We start from the raw sequence: 13,310 nt of genomic DNA, 5'->3' as shown, positions 1-13,310 counted from the left end.
AATGACGTGAAATATTCTTTGGGCCAGTATGCCACTGATTGAACCTGCACATGGCTTAGCACTACATTTAATTCCCGATTTACCACGAAAATCGTCTGTAGCTGCATTTAGATTGGCAACAGGCCATGATTGTTTGGCCGAACACCTGCATAGAATTGGAATATATCAGTCCCGTAACTGCCCATTGTGCAACTCAAACCAAGAAATGGATTCGGAACTCAAAATCTGTGCTTCATTGGCTGGCCATGATAATATCTTTGAAAAATATTGGAGTGCAAGAGTTCAAATGACTTTATTGTCAAATGCCTGGCATTAGAAAACAACAACAACAACAACATTTAGAAATGTGTCAGATACAATATTGCTACGTCCCTGTGGCACAATTGGTAAACAATGTAGATGATTTTTGTCAGAGGATGAGATCGAAAGTTCAAACTTAAGCAGGTACTTTTGTTTTAACTTAAGATATGTAAATTTAAACTAGTGTTATAACATTAAAAAGCCAGCTATAGTTATTTTATGCCCCCCCCCCCCATTCCAAGACTTGCTATAATCATTGGTAATTGGTATTAATTTTCTGTCTAAAAAATGAATAGGCTTTTTAGACTTAATCTGAAGTCTGTGCAGTTCACAAGATTCCAAGCTATATTATATATGGTTTTCCTTACTGGCATAAAGAAATAAGATAAATTAAAATATATCATCGAGGTTCTGAATTATGTATCTATTACCAGGCAGTACATCTCACTTGATATATTGTGTCAATTATTGTATAGCTATATCTTAAACAGTGGCTTAACTTTTTATAGCTGAGCCCACAGCAAAAATGATAATCTGGGCCCCTTTCCTTACTGCCATTGTTTTCTTTTTTTCTTCATATTTTCATAATTTTATTTTTTACATCTAATTTGGATAAAACAATTTAGCATAGCAAAATACTCAATTTTTAAACAAAATTAAGTGAACAGATCTGAAAAAAATTTAAATGATATAACTACTATTTTACTAAGGCTATAATTACACAATAATAGGCCTACCTAAGATAAATTTAATGTGAAGCTTAGTTCTACAAGCTCTTTTCCCTTCTGGCCTTTTGAGAACCAAAATATGTCTCAATCAGATCATATAGATCAAGTCTTTGGGCTTTTCACATTCAATACTTAATACGCTGAGAGCACTAACAAGGGAACCTTCTTTCATGGTGAATTGAAAAGGCGGTAATGCTGTATATTTTTGGAAAGCGGAAGCAAAAGTATGTCAGCAGGTGAAATTTTTCCGCCTGAGCTCCATAGGGACAAAAGCTATGGAACTGTAAATATTATATGATAGTCTGTGGTAAGTGACTCAATATGCACACTTGAAGATTAAAACGAAGTTGTTTCTGAAGTCACTGCATTGCAAACGAAATATTACAGCTGTTGCAAACATCGATCGTAGAATGATGAAAGGAGTAACATTTAGTGTACTGTGCACACCATACAAAAGCAGAAGATATACAAGCGCTGCACTCAACACTATCTACAGAGTCGAAGCAGTATTGACTTGGCGTTTGAAAAGGCTCTGGCTCGTCATCCAAGTAGCCAGCAGTATACCAGGCGTACTGTAAGAAGTTCTTAAACAAAGGGGTGATGGAACTGATACAGAGCAAAGGACTGCAATCGAATGAAGTTGTCTCAGTGCCAGATGTTGAAATCAGTCGTCATTATATGGTATCCATGATAGACTTGACAAACGCTTTATATGGGCAGAAGAAATAAACATCAAGAGGTTGGATGAAGCCAGTGCAGCCAGGGGAGATCAAATGTCATTCAAACGTCCTAATCGAGTCAGGAATTGACGACTTGATTAGTGCCTCATCCTTATTTGCTGACTGTGAATCCAGCAACAGGAAGACACCATCTTCATGCAATGAATATGCCTTCCGCATATTAGCTGAACCAAAAGCATATGATTTGATGTTATATGGGTCAACAGGTTTATTTTTAGGGAACTTTTTCTGTGATTTGGCTTTCAGAAGATACATTGGGGAGGAGACTTGTTCGTCCATGGAAATGAATGGCATAATCATGTAGGAGTGCGTCGTAGCAGCCTCTGATCCTACTGTGGCATAAATCTTCTTCTCTCTTTTGAAATGCATGGTTCGTCCTGAGGGAATCTCTTTTTCAAATTGACTTTGATCAATGTTGAGGATCTGGCGAGGAGTGAAGTCATGATTGATGAACTACTGCTTCATCTTCGACATGAAATTGATTTCTGCTTCACCTCTGCCTCCTTTGATGCGAAGTTCGTGCTTACTTTATGCGTCACAGAACGAGAAAGAAACGATTCCGCTGCTTGAATCCCCATACTCACGAGTCAGAAGCTATGAAGTTAAAATGGTTATCAGGATCAATTTCAGCTTTCACCTGTAAGTTAGGCCCAAAAGCCTGATAGTTCTGTCATGAATGATAGCTTTCGTACTTAACATTTAAGGTAAGAAACCTTCTTCACTTTTGCATCGTAATCGTTTTAGCATTCCCTGTTTCATTAGAGGGAATCGATTTTTATAGAGTTGAAGAATCGTCTCTTTCCGCTGACCGTATCATTCATATAGTCGAGCGCTTTCTGCTTGTAATTGTCGTCGACTACATTTCTGGTTCTTTTAGAAGAGGGACCGTAAGAAGACCTGCTGATTTGCGACGACGTCTCCGTCTCTTCAGCATCCTCCGCTTTCTGGTCGTCTTTTTGGCATCCCACAATTGGTTCTTCTTCAATGTCACCATAATCTTGCTGCCCATCTTCCACGTCCAAATCTGGTATCTCATCAACAGGGAACGGATTTATATGGACTAAAAATATATGAAATATGTAAATATATATGTAGTTATTTTTACCAAAATATGGAATTAAATATGGATTTTTACCAAAATATGGAATTAAATATGGACTTAAAATTATAAAAAATTGACTATGTACGTTAAATATTGGTACATTTTAATCAAACTAAACAAAAAATATAATGGACGTACCTTATCTTCCAATGTAGTTTCAACAAAACACAATTTTTATTGTCTGTTACCATAACAATAGGTTACAAACATTTCTTTCAAGTGCTGAAAAGTGAATCTTCTTCTATTGTCTCTGAGGATAGATTTATACTGACTAAAAGAGCGTTCGACGTCACAAGAAGTAACTGGTACATAATTCAATTTCACAATGTCTGCTGGGGATAAGTCCAAGTTAATCTTCACTGTTGATTCACCACTCATCACAGCAACAACCTTTTGTAGTTCTTCATATCCAGGGTTTTTTGAAAGTACAGTGTCCACCTTAGCTCTTACTGCATCTGCAACTTTACCTCTACCACGATTCAGTTGTTCCACAGTACTATTTATAATTTCAAAACTTTCAGATAGTGAAAGGTGCCTATTTTGGAGACTTTTGAGCGTTTTTATGATGCATGAAAATGTATGCTGAATGTGAGCTAAGTCATTCTTCACACTTATGTCACAGGTAACTGTTTTCGCAGTATCAATTGAGACTGCATCTTCAGAGTCCAATGCAAGGAGAACATTGTTAATAGAGTCTATATGTTCGGCATAATATTCAACTGCTTCTAGCCATGTACCCCATCTAGTTAAAATTGGCTTTGGTGGCAATGGAATTTCAGGGTACATTTCTTTCAACACGTTAACTCTACTGGGAGCTTTGAGAAATACTTTTTTCACTGATGAAATCAACAAATCTACTTTAGGGAAATTGTCTCTGACCACTTCTGCCACACGATGAAATGCATGCGCCACACAAGTAAAATGAGTCAATTTAGGATATACAACAGATAATGCTTGTCCAGCTTTGACCATATAAGGGGCAGCATCGCTAATAAAGAATAACACATTATCGTACATAATACCCTTTGGCCACAGGATACCCATAGCTTCGTTGAACAGTTTAACTATAGTTTTGTTATTGCACTTTTCTAGAACATCACAATGTAAAAGAATTCGTTCAGAATATTGTTCACTTAACAAACCGATAACTACATTACCAACAAGTCTACCTTCTTTGTCGGGAGTCTCATCAATGGAAACCCAAATTGAACTATCTTTAATTTCATCTCTTATCTTCTGTATTGTCTCATCGTAGATGGATGGAGCATACGTCTTCCTAAGTGTTGACTCATCCGGGATTGTATGTTGAGTATATTTTTCAAGGAATTCCCTGAAGACCTTATTCTTTAGTTTGTAGAGAGGAATATCAGCAGAGATGAGAGAACGGCACAGGTCGATGTTAAACTCAGATCTTACATTCGATGTTGTTGGTTGTGTTAAAAACAATTGTCTCTGCTTGGAATTTAGTTGTTTGTTGGCCTGATGTTTACTAGTTGTAATGTGTTGTTGCACCAGGAACTTTTGTGTAGATGATACTGCACACTGACACAAATTACAAAATAATATTTTATTGTCAGTTGATAAACCATCTTCTTTAAATTCTGAAATGTAACTTGTTAGTTTTGATTTTAAATTGACTGAATGACGTACTTTTGGCATATTTACCGTCTTTATAGTATGATTTACAAAACTGAACCTATGTGTACTCTGACTGGCATTTAACTGTTGAGCTGCACAACTGAAGTCTGTTAAAAATTTTAAATTAAATTAATACAGTTTTGTAACTTACTTTCCCATTGTTGATAGGACTGCTAATTTTCAAATAACTCTGATGTTAAAGGGATTACTGAACATGTGTTTAAATCTCTATTGTTGAAATGTATTTTTAAAAGTTAATGGAATTTTGTTTTGTTTTATTGTTAAACCTTATATAATATGGACTGTTTTATATGAAATATGGAAAATATATGGAAATTAACGAAAATATGTACTAAACTCTAAAATATGGAAAAATATGGAAAATAAAAGTAGGATTTTTCAACCCTACACATTGTGAAACATAATAATGCAAAATATAAATTATATTAGCTTTATAAGTAAATATGTATTTACATATAAATCCTTTCCCTGCTCATCAATAACGAGCGACGTGTATGTTTCCACGACCTCCTGTTCGTCTTTTAACTCATCCTTCAATTGATGGACACATTCGGATGTCTGCTACTGACGGATTAGCGTCACTGGTTCCAAACTCGCATACCAGCAGTCGAACCACAACTTTCAGATCCATTCTGTATATGATACAAACGGCAACAATTACTTGTCACGCACCCCAACAGAACATGAATGTGAAACAAAAATAAGATTAGAGCTCTAACAAGTAATAGCGTCAACATACGTACCCTTCCATAATTCATGCAATATGAGGCGAGGAGTGTCTGATGAGTCACACAATCTGAACAAAAATGAAATATAAGAGTAGCTATCAGCAGAATTAGCTGGAGCAAGACTTACTTTTCCGTACTTTTTTCGTTTGCAATGCAGTGAGTTCAGAAACAACTTCATTTTAACCTTCAAATGTGCACATTCAGTCACTTCCCACAGACTGCCATGTTAAATTTACAGTCCCATAACTTTTGTCCCTATGGAGCTCAGGCGGAAAAAATTCACCTGCTGACTTACTTTTGCCTCCTCTTTCCAAAAATATACGGCATTATCGCCTTTCCAATTCACCATGAAAGAAGTTCCCTTGTAAGTCTTTCTTAAGTCATGGTACTGAAACACTGGGATTCGTTCACAAATAGTTTGTGTTTGACTGCTTGGTCGAAATACCGAGTCTATTTTAGTCAATTTCGAAACATATTTTTCAAATTGTTTCCTTTTGCGTTTTTCTGTACCACTTAAATGTTCACATTTACTTTTAAAAGGTTTCATTGCCACAAAATACGAGAAAAATGTTTAATTAAATCTAGTAACAAGCAGACGTGTTGCTATACAAAACTTCTTTATTTCAATATGCGTTTACTGTTTATATGCTGCGACTATGGCTGGCAACCTGATGACATGAAAATACACCATGAGAAACAATGTCTCCATCCATAAAAATCACTCTGTCACATTTTCAACGTTGGTGTCACTTCAGTATGGTTGGGGGCGAGCAACGAGTTAATCGACGGGAGTGTATGATGCAAAGTACTGCCAGTTGAATCATATGCGCATCCTCGGGCTCAGTGATGGTCATTACCACAGATTTCCATATGCCAGAGAGTAAAAAAAGAGTGGCTATGCATTATGGAAAATGCATAATGTGGGCCTTGAACTGTAATTCGAACTCATTTCCAAATACGTCAGTAACCACTGAACATTTTCGGCACCCCCCCTCACAACACAGGGTCTGCGGGGGTGTAAGTTACGCCACTGATCTTTAAGTCTGATTAATTAAATAATGTTACTAGTCAGAGATGTACGCAATAGAAGGGGAAAGAAACTGGCCACCCTACCCTATGCCTCCTGACTTGGTTGCCTCACAAGTGATGCCATATAGGTGTCACTTATGAGATTTCAACCAGTCTTCGAACTATTGACTAATCATACAACAATATACAATACTCAGTTAAAGAGTTTTTCTTTGACATATAATTGGGAATTCGATTATAACCAGCCACAAGCAGAAAAATAGAAATGCCTGTGTAATTATTTTAATTCGCTGAAATTCATACAATCTCTTGTGAATCTGAGCCTTGTTGATATAGAATTTGTTCCTTTTTTCTCAGTTTATATTTCGTATCTACCTCCTTATCATCGTAATATATGTTATTTGTTTTCTTTTATAGCATGCAATGGTTGCTCTTGGAGAAGTAATGGGCTGTCCATTAACCACAGAACAATTTAAGTATATTCAAGATTTGATAGGATGGAAGGATTCGGATCAACTGGATTTTCGAACTTGGGGTGGCTTATGTGCTCTCTGTGAACGTATTTTAGCACCCCAGCTCATTTTCTCTCTTCCATCACGACAGGAAGACCCATGCCATGAGGTGGAACATGCGGACTTTGAAACATTACCTCGAAAACTTCATGGACTTGAACCTGATCCTCGACTAGCTACCATTCTTCATGCAATACGGGACCTGTAAGAAATTATACCAATTACTGTGGTTATCATCGAGTTCTCTCTTCAGCAATTCACGTTACACTGCTCAGAATACAGTTAGGGGCCTATACTTCCTATTTATTTGCAGTACTTTTGAAACTGTTGGGTACATTTTTACTTACAATGGCTGCAATTTTTTGTTGTAATTTGAAATAGATGGATAATGTGAAAGAAAGCAACAAACTGACAGCTTAAAGAAAGGGATGCGATTAGAGAGTGTGATGGAGAGAAAAAAAAAAGGAATGGAAGAAGATGTAAGATGACGAAAAGGGAAAGAGAAGGAATACTTACATTCAGGGCTGCTGACAGGATTTATGGGCCCCTGTGCAATATTGTGCTCGGGCCCCATTGAAAAAAAAAGTTAAAAATGACAAGTTACCAATTATTCTGACAATAATTATTTGCAAAATAAATAAAAGATAACCCCATCACAGATACGAATCTAAAAATATACACTTTTGTTACTTCACATTAGCACAATAATATTTTATAGTCATCACGCTTCTTTTTTCAGTAGGGTCAGCATAGTATGTTTCGTGACGAAACTTTCGTCTTTTCATTGTCGTTTGTTTCGTTTCTTTTCATAAAACACTATTCTTAAAGAGCTGTAATTTCTGACTTGCAAGCCAACAACAACAAACAACTATCCTTGACTTCATTGAGGCAAAATCATCAATTATATCATCAAAATTTAAAAACTAGCAGATCACTCTCCAGAGTAAGGGGGCCAAGGTTACTCAGTCTTTCTTGACACATTGTTACTCTGAATACATTTTTATTCCCTTCATTTTGTTTGAAGTTGGTGTGAAATTGAGCGTTGCTAGTGAAGGTGCAAAAAATAAACCAATCTCAAGCCCGTCTGTTCAGGTTGTCAAAAATGAAGACAGTTCATGCTTAGAAGTGAATACTGATGGTTGTGGCTGTCCAGAAAAAAATTCTGATAACAGTAGTATTGAATCAGAATAAGCAAACAATAGTAAAAATGATGTGTTAATATGTGAAAGTGAAACAAATTTACACACACCAGTTCCTAACTCTGAGTCATGGCAAGTAACATGCGACCTTGGAAAACTAAAAAGTGGCAGACAAATTGTGTCATTGAATGTGTTGTTCGAATAACCTTCTAAGTGACGGAACAAGAGCCTTTCCAGTATTATTTTCAAAACTCAAGAATGAAGAATGTGTTCCCAGAGACTGGCTAGTGTGGAGTGAAACAAATCAAGGAAAATAGTATAGTGACTGATTTGTTTCACTCCACACTAGCCAGTCTCTGGGAACACATTCTCCATTCTTGAGTTTTGAAAATATTGTAATACTGTTTTTGGAAAGGCTCTTGTTTTCGAATAACACATTCAATGACACTTATTTGTCTGCTACTTTTTAGTTTTCCAAAGTCGCTCAATCTCACACGAACTTCAAACAAAGTTCTACTCCCTTTCGTAATATCTTCCAATTTTTCTGTCTCTCCTTGCGCTTCTCAGCTCCGACTTATGCTTTTACTTGTCCATTGTCCACTGGTAACACTAATGAACATAATTTACTAGAAAAACGAGAACGAAAAGACGAAAGTTTCGTCACGAAACATACTATGTGGGTCCTACTGAAAAGGAAATGTGATCCTGTGGCTTGGATTTGGGAAAGTCCACTAGCATATTGCGGTGGGCCAGCAGGAGTTAGTAATTAAGAGGACAAGCCAATTTAACATGTTCAGTACAAGCGATGGGAACATATTTCAGGCAAATCCCTCAAATGTCGTGTCGATGATTGTCAACATGGGAAACCGATATTCTGTTATATAAAAGTTAAACATTTACACGTCCCGCGCCATGGCATCGCGGTCTAAGGCATCCTGCCTAGGACTCGCATTACGGAATGCGCGCTGGTTCGAGTCCCCATGGGGAAAGAAATTTTCTCATGAAATTTCGGCCAATGTATGGGACCAGTGCCCACCCAGCATCGTGATGCATTTTGGGGAGCTACAATAGGTAGCGAAATCCGGTTCCGAATGCCAGCTATAATGGCTGGGGGGGATCATCATGCTAACCACACGATACCTCCATTCTGGTTGGATGACGTCCACCTCTGCTTCTACATGTGGGCGTGAAGCCAGCAGCCGGCTGGTCAGTCTAGGCCCTTCGCGGGCTATAGCGCCACGGATTATTATTATTATTATTATTATTATTATTATTATTATTATTATTATTATTATTATTATTATTAACATTTACATAATGAACTGGTAATTTGTATTAATTCTACTATTGTTGGTTAATATGTGAGATTCATGTCACAAATGATCTTACAAAATTTTATGATATTGGTATGTATCCATGATAATAAAAAGTAATCAGACTCACCTAATCTGACGGGCCCTTATTGCTTACGGACCCATATGTACTTGCCCCCTTTGCCCCCCCCCCCTTCTCGGCAGCCCTGCTTACATTAACTGCGTGATAGTAAAATCAATATGATATTACATCTTGATATTCTGAGTTGAATAATCTTTTAACTTTTAAAAATGATAAAGTTGACATGGGGTTTTGTAAGATTTTACTTTCCTTCTTAGAGGCATATGTCACTGTTGATAGTGATTCGTCCATCAGATGGGGATGTTAAGTCTGGCAGCCCCCTTGGTGCTATTCAACAGGAGTAGGCTATGTGCCGGCACTGGGTTTCCCCTTCTCCCTTTCTTACCTTCATCATCATCCTCACCCATTCCCTAAACTACACTTACACGAACACTTAACATACACTCACCCTAGTACACAACATAACTCTTCACAGATATACATCATGCATAACATGGCATGCCTATGTGGTGTGCAATTGAAAATGGGTCACAGTCCTGCCATCCATCCACAGTATGCGGAACCCGAATCACTCAAAGTGAAGTGGGTATGGATTAGACACACACACATTTCAGTGAATGGATGAATCAGGAAATAATGAGCTGAATTGTTATTGATATTCGTGAAATATAATATTAGCCACCAGCATAGCTCAGATGACAGGACACTTGCTTGCTGATCCGGAGTTGAGCTTAGGCGTAGGTTTGATTCCCACTTGTACTGATTACCTAGTTTTTTTTCCCCGAGGGTTTCCCGAATCTTAATGCGAATGTCAGGTAATCTCTGGCGAATCCTCGACCTCATCTTGCCAAATACCATCTCGTTATCACCAATTTCATCGACGCTAAATAATCCAATAGTTGATACAGCATCGTTAAATAACCAAGTAAAAAAATATGTTAACGACATGGATTAGTTGAAGTAGTAGTGAAAAGAGAATGAAGTCGAAATCAAATTACTGAGGAGACCTAACTCAGAACTCAATTCTGAAGGTGCAATAGCTGATCCATGCATAAAAATCATTCTTTCTGTTTATCTGTTTATAGGCCATTCCACAGTAATGTAAACCAAAATATGAAGATACAAATGTAAAGGAACTGAGAAGTATTGTTTTTTTTTAATAGATAGTAAAAAATATATATTTTTGTTACACTTACTTACTTATGGCTTTTAAGGAACTCTGAGGTTCATTGCCACCCTCACATAAGCCTGCCATTGGTTCCTATCCTGAGCGAGATTAATCCAGTCTCTACCATCATACAGTGGCGGCTCATACATATTTAATGCATAGTGCCAAAATCAGTGGTAGATCCAGGATACCCTAAGGGGGAGGGTAATTCTTTTTCCTACTATTTCCTCCCTGGATCTGCCTATGGTCTAAACCAAAGACAAGAAATAAGCAATAATAATAATAATAATAATAATAATAATAATAATAATAATAATAATAATAATAATAATAATAATAATTAGAGACGAGAATTCCATGTAAATGCATGTTTTTATAGAACCATAGGACATAGCTCAAACTTAGTACTTATCCATTTCATTAGGCCTACTTTCCGGTTCCAAATATGTGTACTTTTCCCGTGCATATTTGCATGTTTTCGACTTTTTAGGGATAAAAACATGCATAATGCATATTTAGGTAATTTTTAGCTTAATAATGCATATAATATACGTTACATTCAGTTTAAATGCATGTTTTAATGATATTGTGTGGACACCTCAGTTTCTCGATTTTATATCCCATATTTTAGCTTCAGGAATCAGGATTGAAGAATTAAAAAAAAAAAACTAAATAACAGAAAAATTAAATAAAATGTTAAGATTTTCACAATAAGGTGTTAGAGGACCTTTCCCTGGACGGAAGTCCACTTTTACAACACTTTACCGACGACCCTCTATACACTGCGTGTCATAAATGAATTTATTACGTTGGATATTTTGAGAATAGTAAGTAGAGAGGAAATATAGAGGGTTCAAGGAAATTGCCGACAAATAATTTAGGTCAAAAGCATCCTCTTTCAGGGAGGTTGTAAATTTTCTTCCTTTTCTAGTACTAGTAGCAATTTAGATTCTTCTAAAATTGGTATCATCCAGGGGCGTATTTTGCGGACTACCGGGGCTACCGGCGGTAGCCCAAGGACATTACAAAAGAAAAAGTTTATAATATAACATAATGTAATAATTTTGTATTATTAGTTTTACCATAGTAATTAAAATTAAAGTAATTGTTAGATTTATATGCGCTCTCTGCTCTCGAAAAGAAACAAGTTGTCAAGGTGGCATCGCTGGAGAAACCGCTTGCTACGTGAGGTAGCCTGTGACCGTATCGCGCACGCTGTCCTGTCCCCTCCTCACCCTTCTGTTTCCATCGTGCAATGTAGGCCGGGCGAGTTACCGCTCTCGTGATCGGTTTCTTCGCAGGCGCGAAGCAGCAATACGCTTAGCACGCTAGCTCATGAATGTGATTGTGTTCTTGCAATGCATTATTTTAAATCTGTGATTTGTTCGAGTGTCTAAGAGTTATATTAATTGTGAATTATTAAGTTTTTAATTTCCCAATTAAGTGATATTGTGAAAAATATGGCAGAACAAGTTTCTGGAGAGGTTTGTGTTCAAAATGACTGTGTAATAGAAGGTTTATTAAAAGTGCCTTTTAACCGTCGTACATACAACGAGGAACTTGAAATTGTGAAAATGGAAAGACCAACTCCTGAGTTAAATTTGTCCATGGACGTAAAAGAAAAATGTTCCCCTGATGTATATATTTTACAACAAATTGTGATCCAAAATTAAATGTAATGGATATGAAGAAACAGAATAAAACGGTAAGCACTTCGATAATATTATGTTTTACTTCAATCATGAACACTGCAATTTTATATATATTTTCAAAAGAAAAAGTGAATTTTCATTAGACCTACATAATAAGACATAAATATCACTACAGAACAAAGGAGTAATTACAACAGTTAATACAAAGTTTCATTCTGAAAGTTTAGCATGTCTGAACAGCTGATCGCTAAAATCAGCTGTTAGCTCTGCCGATACTAGCGACATGGTTGGATTCATTGAGCACTAAACCTCCCTGAGCTTGATTTTAGTACCAACAACATCAAAGGTGCCGACAAGAGTTGTCTCTACTGTATCTTCTTTATACTGTGGCACTACCAGAATACAGAAGGAAATGGAGAATTCATATTTTCCGCTCAAAACCTGAGAGAAACAAGTTACGCTTACACAAACTCTACCGTCAATATGATCTTTGCAGCGAAACACGTTGTAACCAGTGCTTGGAGGATGGATCTGTGCCAGGCACTACATCCCATAAGAAATATAATGGGATGCGCGCGCAATCTTCATGTTCGCTCGTCCTTTTCAGCATCTAAAGCATGATCTAAAATGTGCCAGGCACAAATTGCCGCTGGCTTTTGCAATGCTTGTAAAACTGTATACATCCCCATTTACTACGCCGATCCCTTACTACCTCGCGCTCTGTCTGCCTTCCGCTTTGTCGGAACAAGTTTCTTAGCGAAGACTGCAACAGTAAGATAATAAAATCTCTCCCGGTTTCTTGAAAACTTGGCTTGAGAAAGTTTTCACTTTATTATTTCTACCAACAGTACCGAGTGTAGTGTGAACGTGTTAAGTCGTGAGGTTGTCATCGTAATAGTGATCGTGTTATCGTGTTGTGTACTGTTAAAATGAATTCAGTTGGCGCTTTATTGAAATCTCAGTTTTCAACATTAACATATGAAAACAAACTTCGTGTTAAAGAATTAGGCAGACCAACACCGCACTTAAATATTCATCGAAAGCAGCAAAGTGTTAAAGTTAAGAGATCTCGCAAATTCAACCCAGATATTTATTTAAAAAACAACTGGTTGTGTGGATGTGATGTGAAAAATGCGTTCTTCTTTTTCCCGTGTGTTC

At 36.9% G+C, this 13,310-nt stretch overlaps 1 protein-coding gene across 5 annotated transcripts in view; it reads left to right on the top strand.

The window, feature by feature from the left end:
- The window catches only part of LOC138713577 (uncharacterized), a 120,508-nt gene extending 108,287 nt beyond the window's left edge, over positions 1–12,221 (top strand). For all 5 annotated transcript variants that reach the window (XM_069845754.1, XM_069845753.1, XM_069845756.1 and 2 more), the window contains one exon: positions 6,704–12,221. In XM_069845754.1, the coding sequence (XP_069701855.1) occupies positions 6,704–7,006 (303 nt within the window). In that variant the 3' untranslated portion in view covers positions 7,007–12,221. The remainder of the gene's footprint in view (positions 1–6,703) is intronic.
- The last annotated feature ends 1,089 nt before the right edge of the window (positions 12,222–13,310 follow it).

Source organism: Periplaneta americana, chromosome 14, assembly GCF_040183065.1.
Source record: "Periplaneta americana isolate PAMFEO1 chromosome 14, P.americana_PAMFEO1_priV1, whole genome shotgun sequence".
In the NCBI taxonomy this organism is placed as follows: domain Eukaryota; kingdom Metazoa; phylum Arthropoda; class Insecta; order Blattodea; family Blattidae; genus Periplaneta; species Periplaneta americana.
Note: the sequence above shows the minus strand (reverse complement) of the source record. Positions and strands in the feature narration are given on the sequence as shown.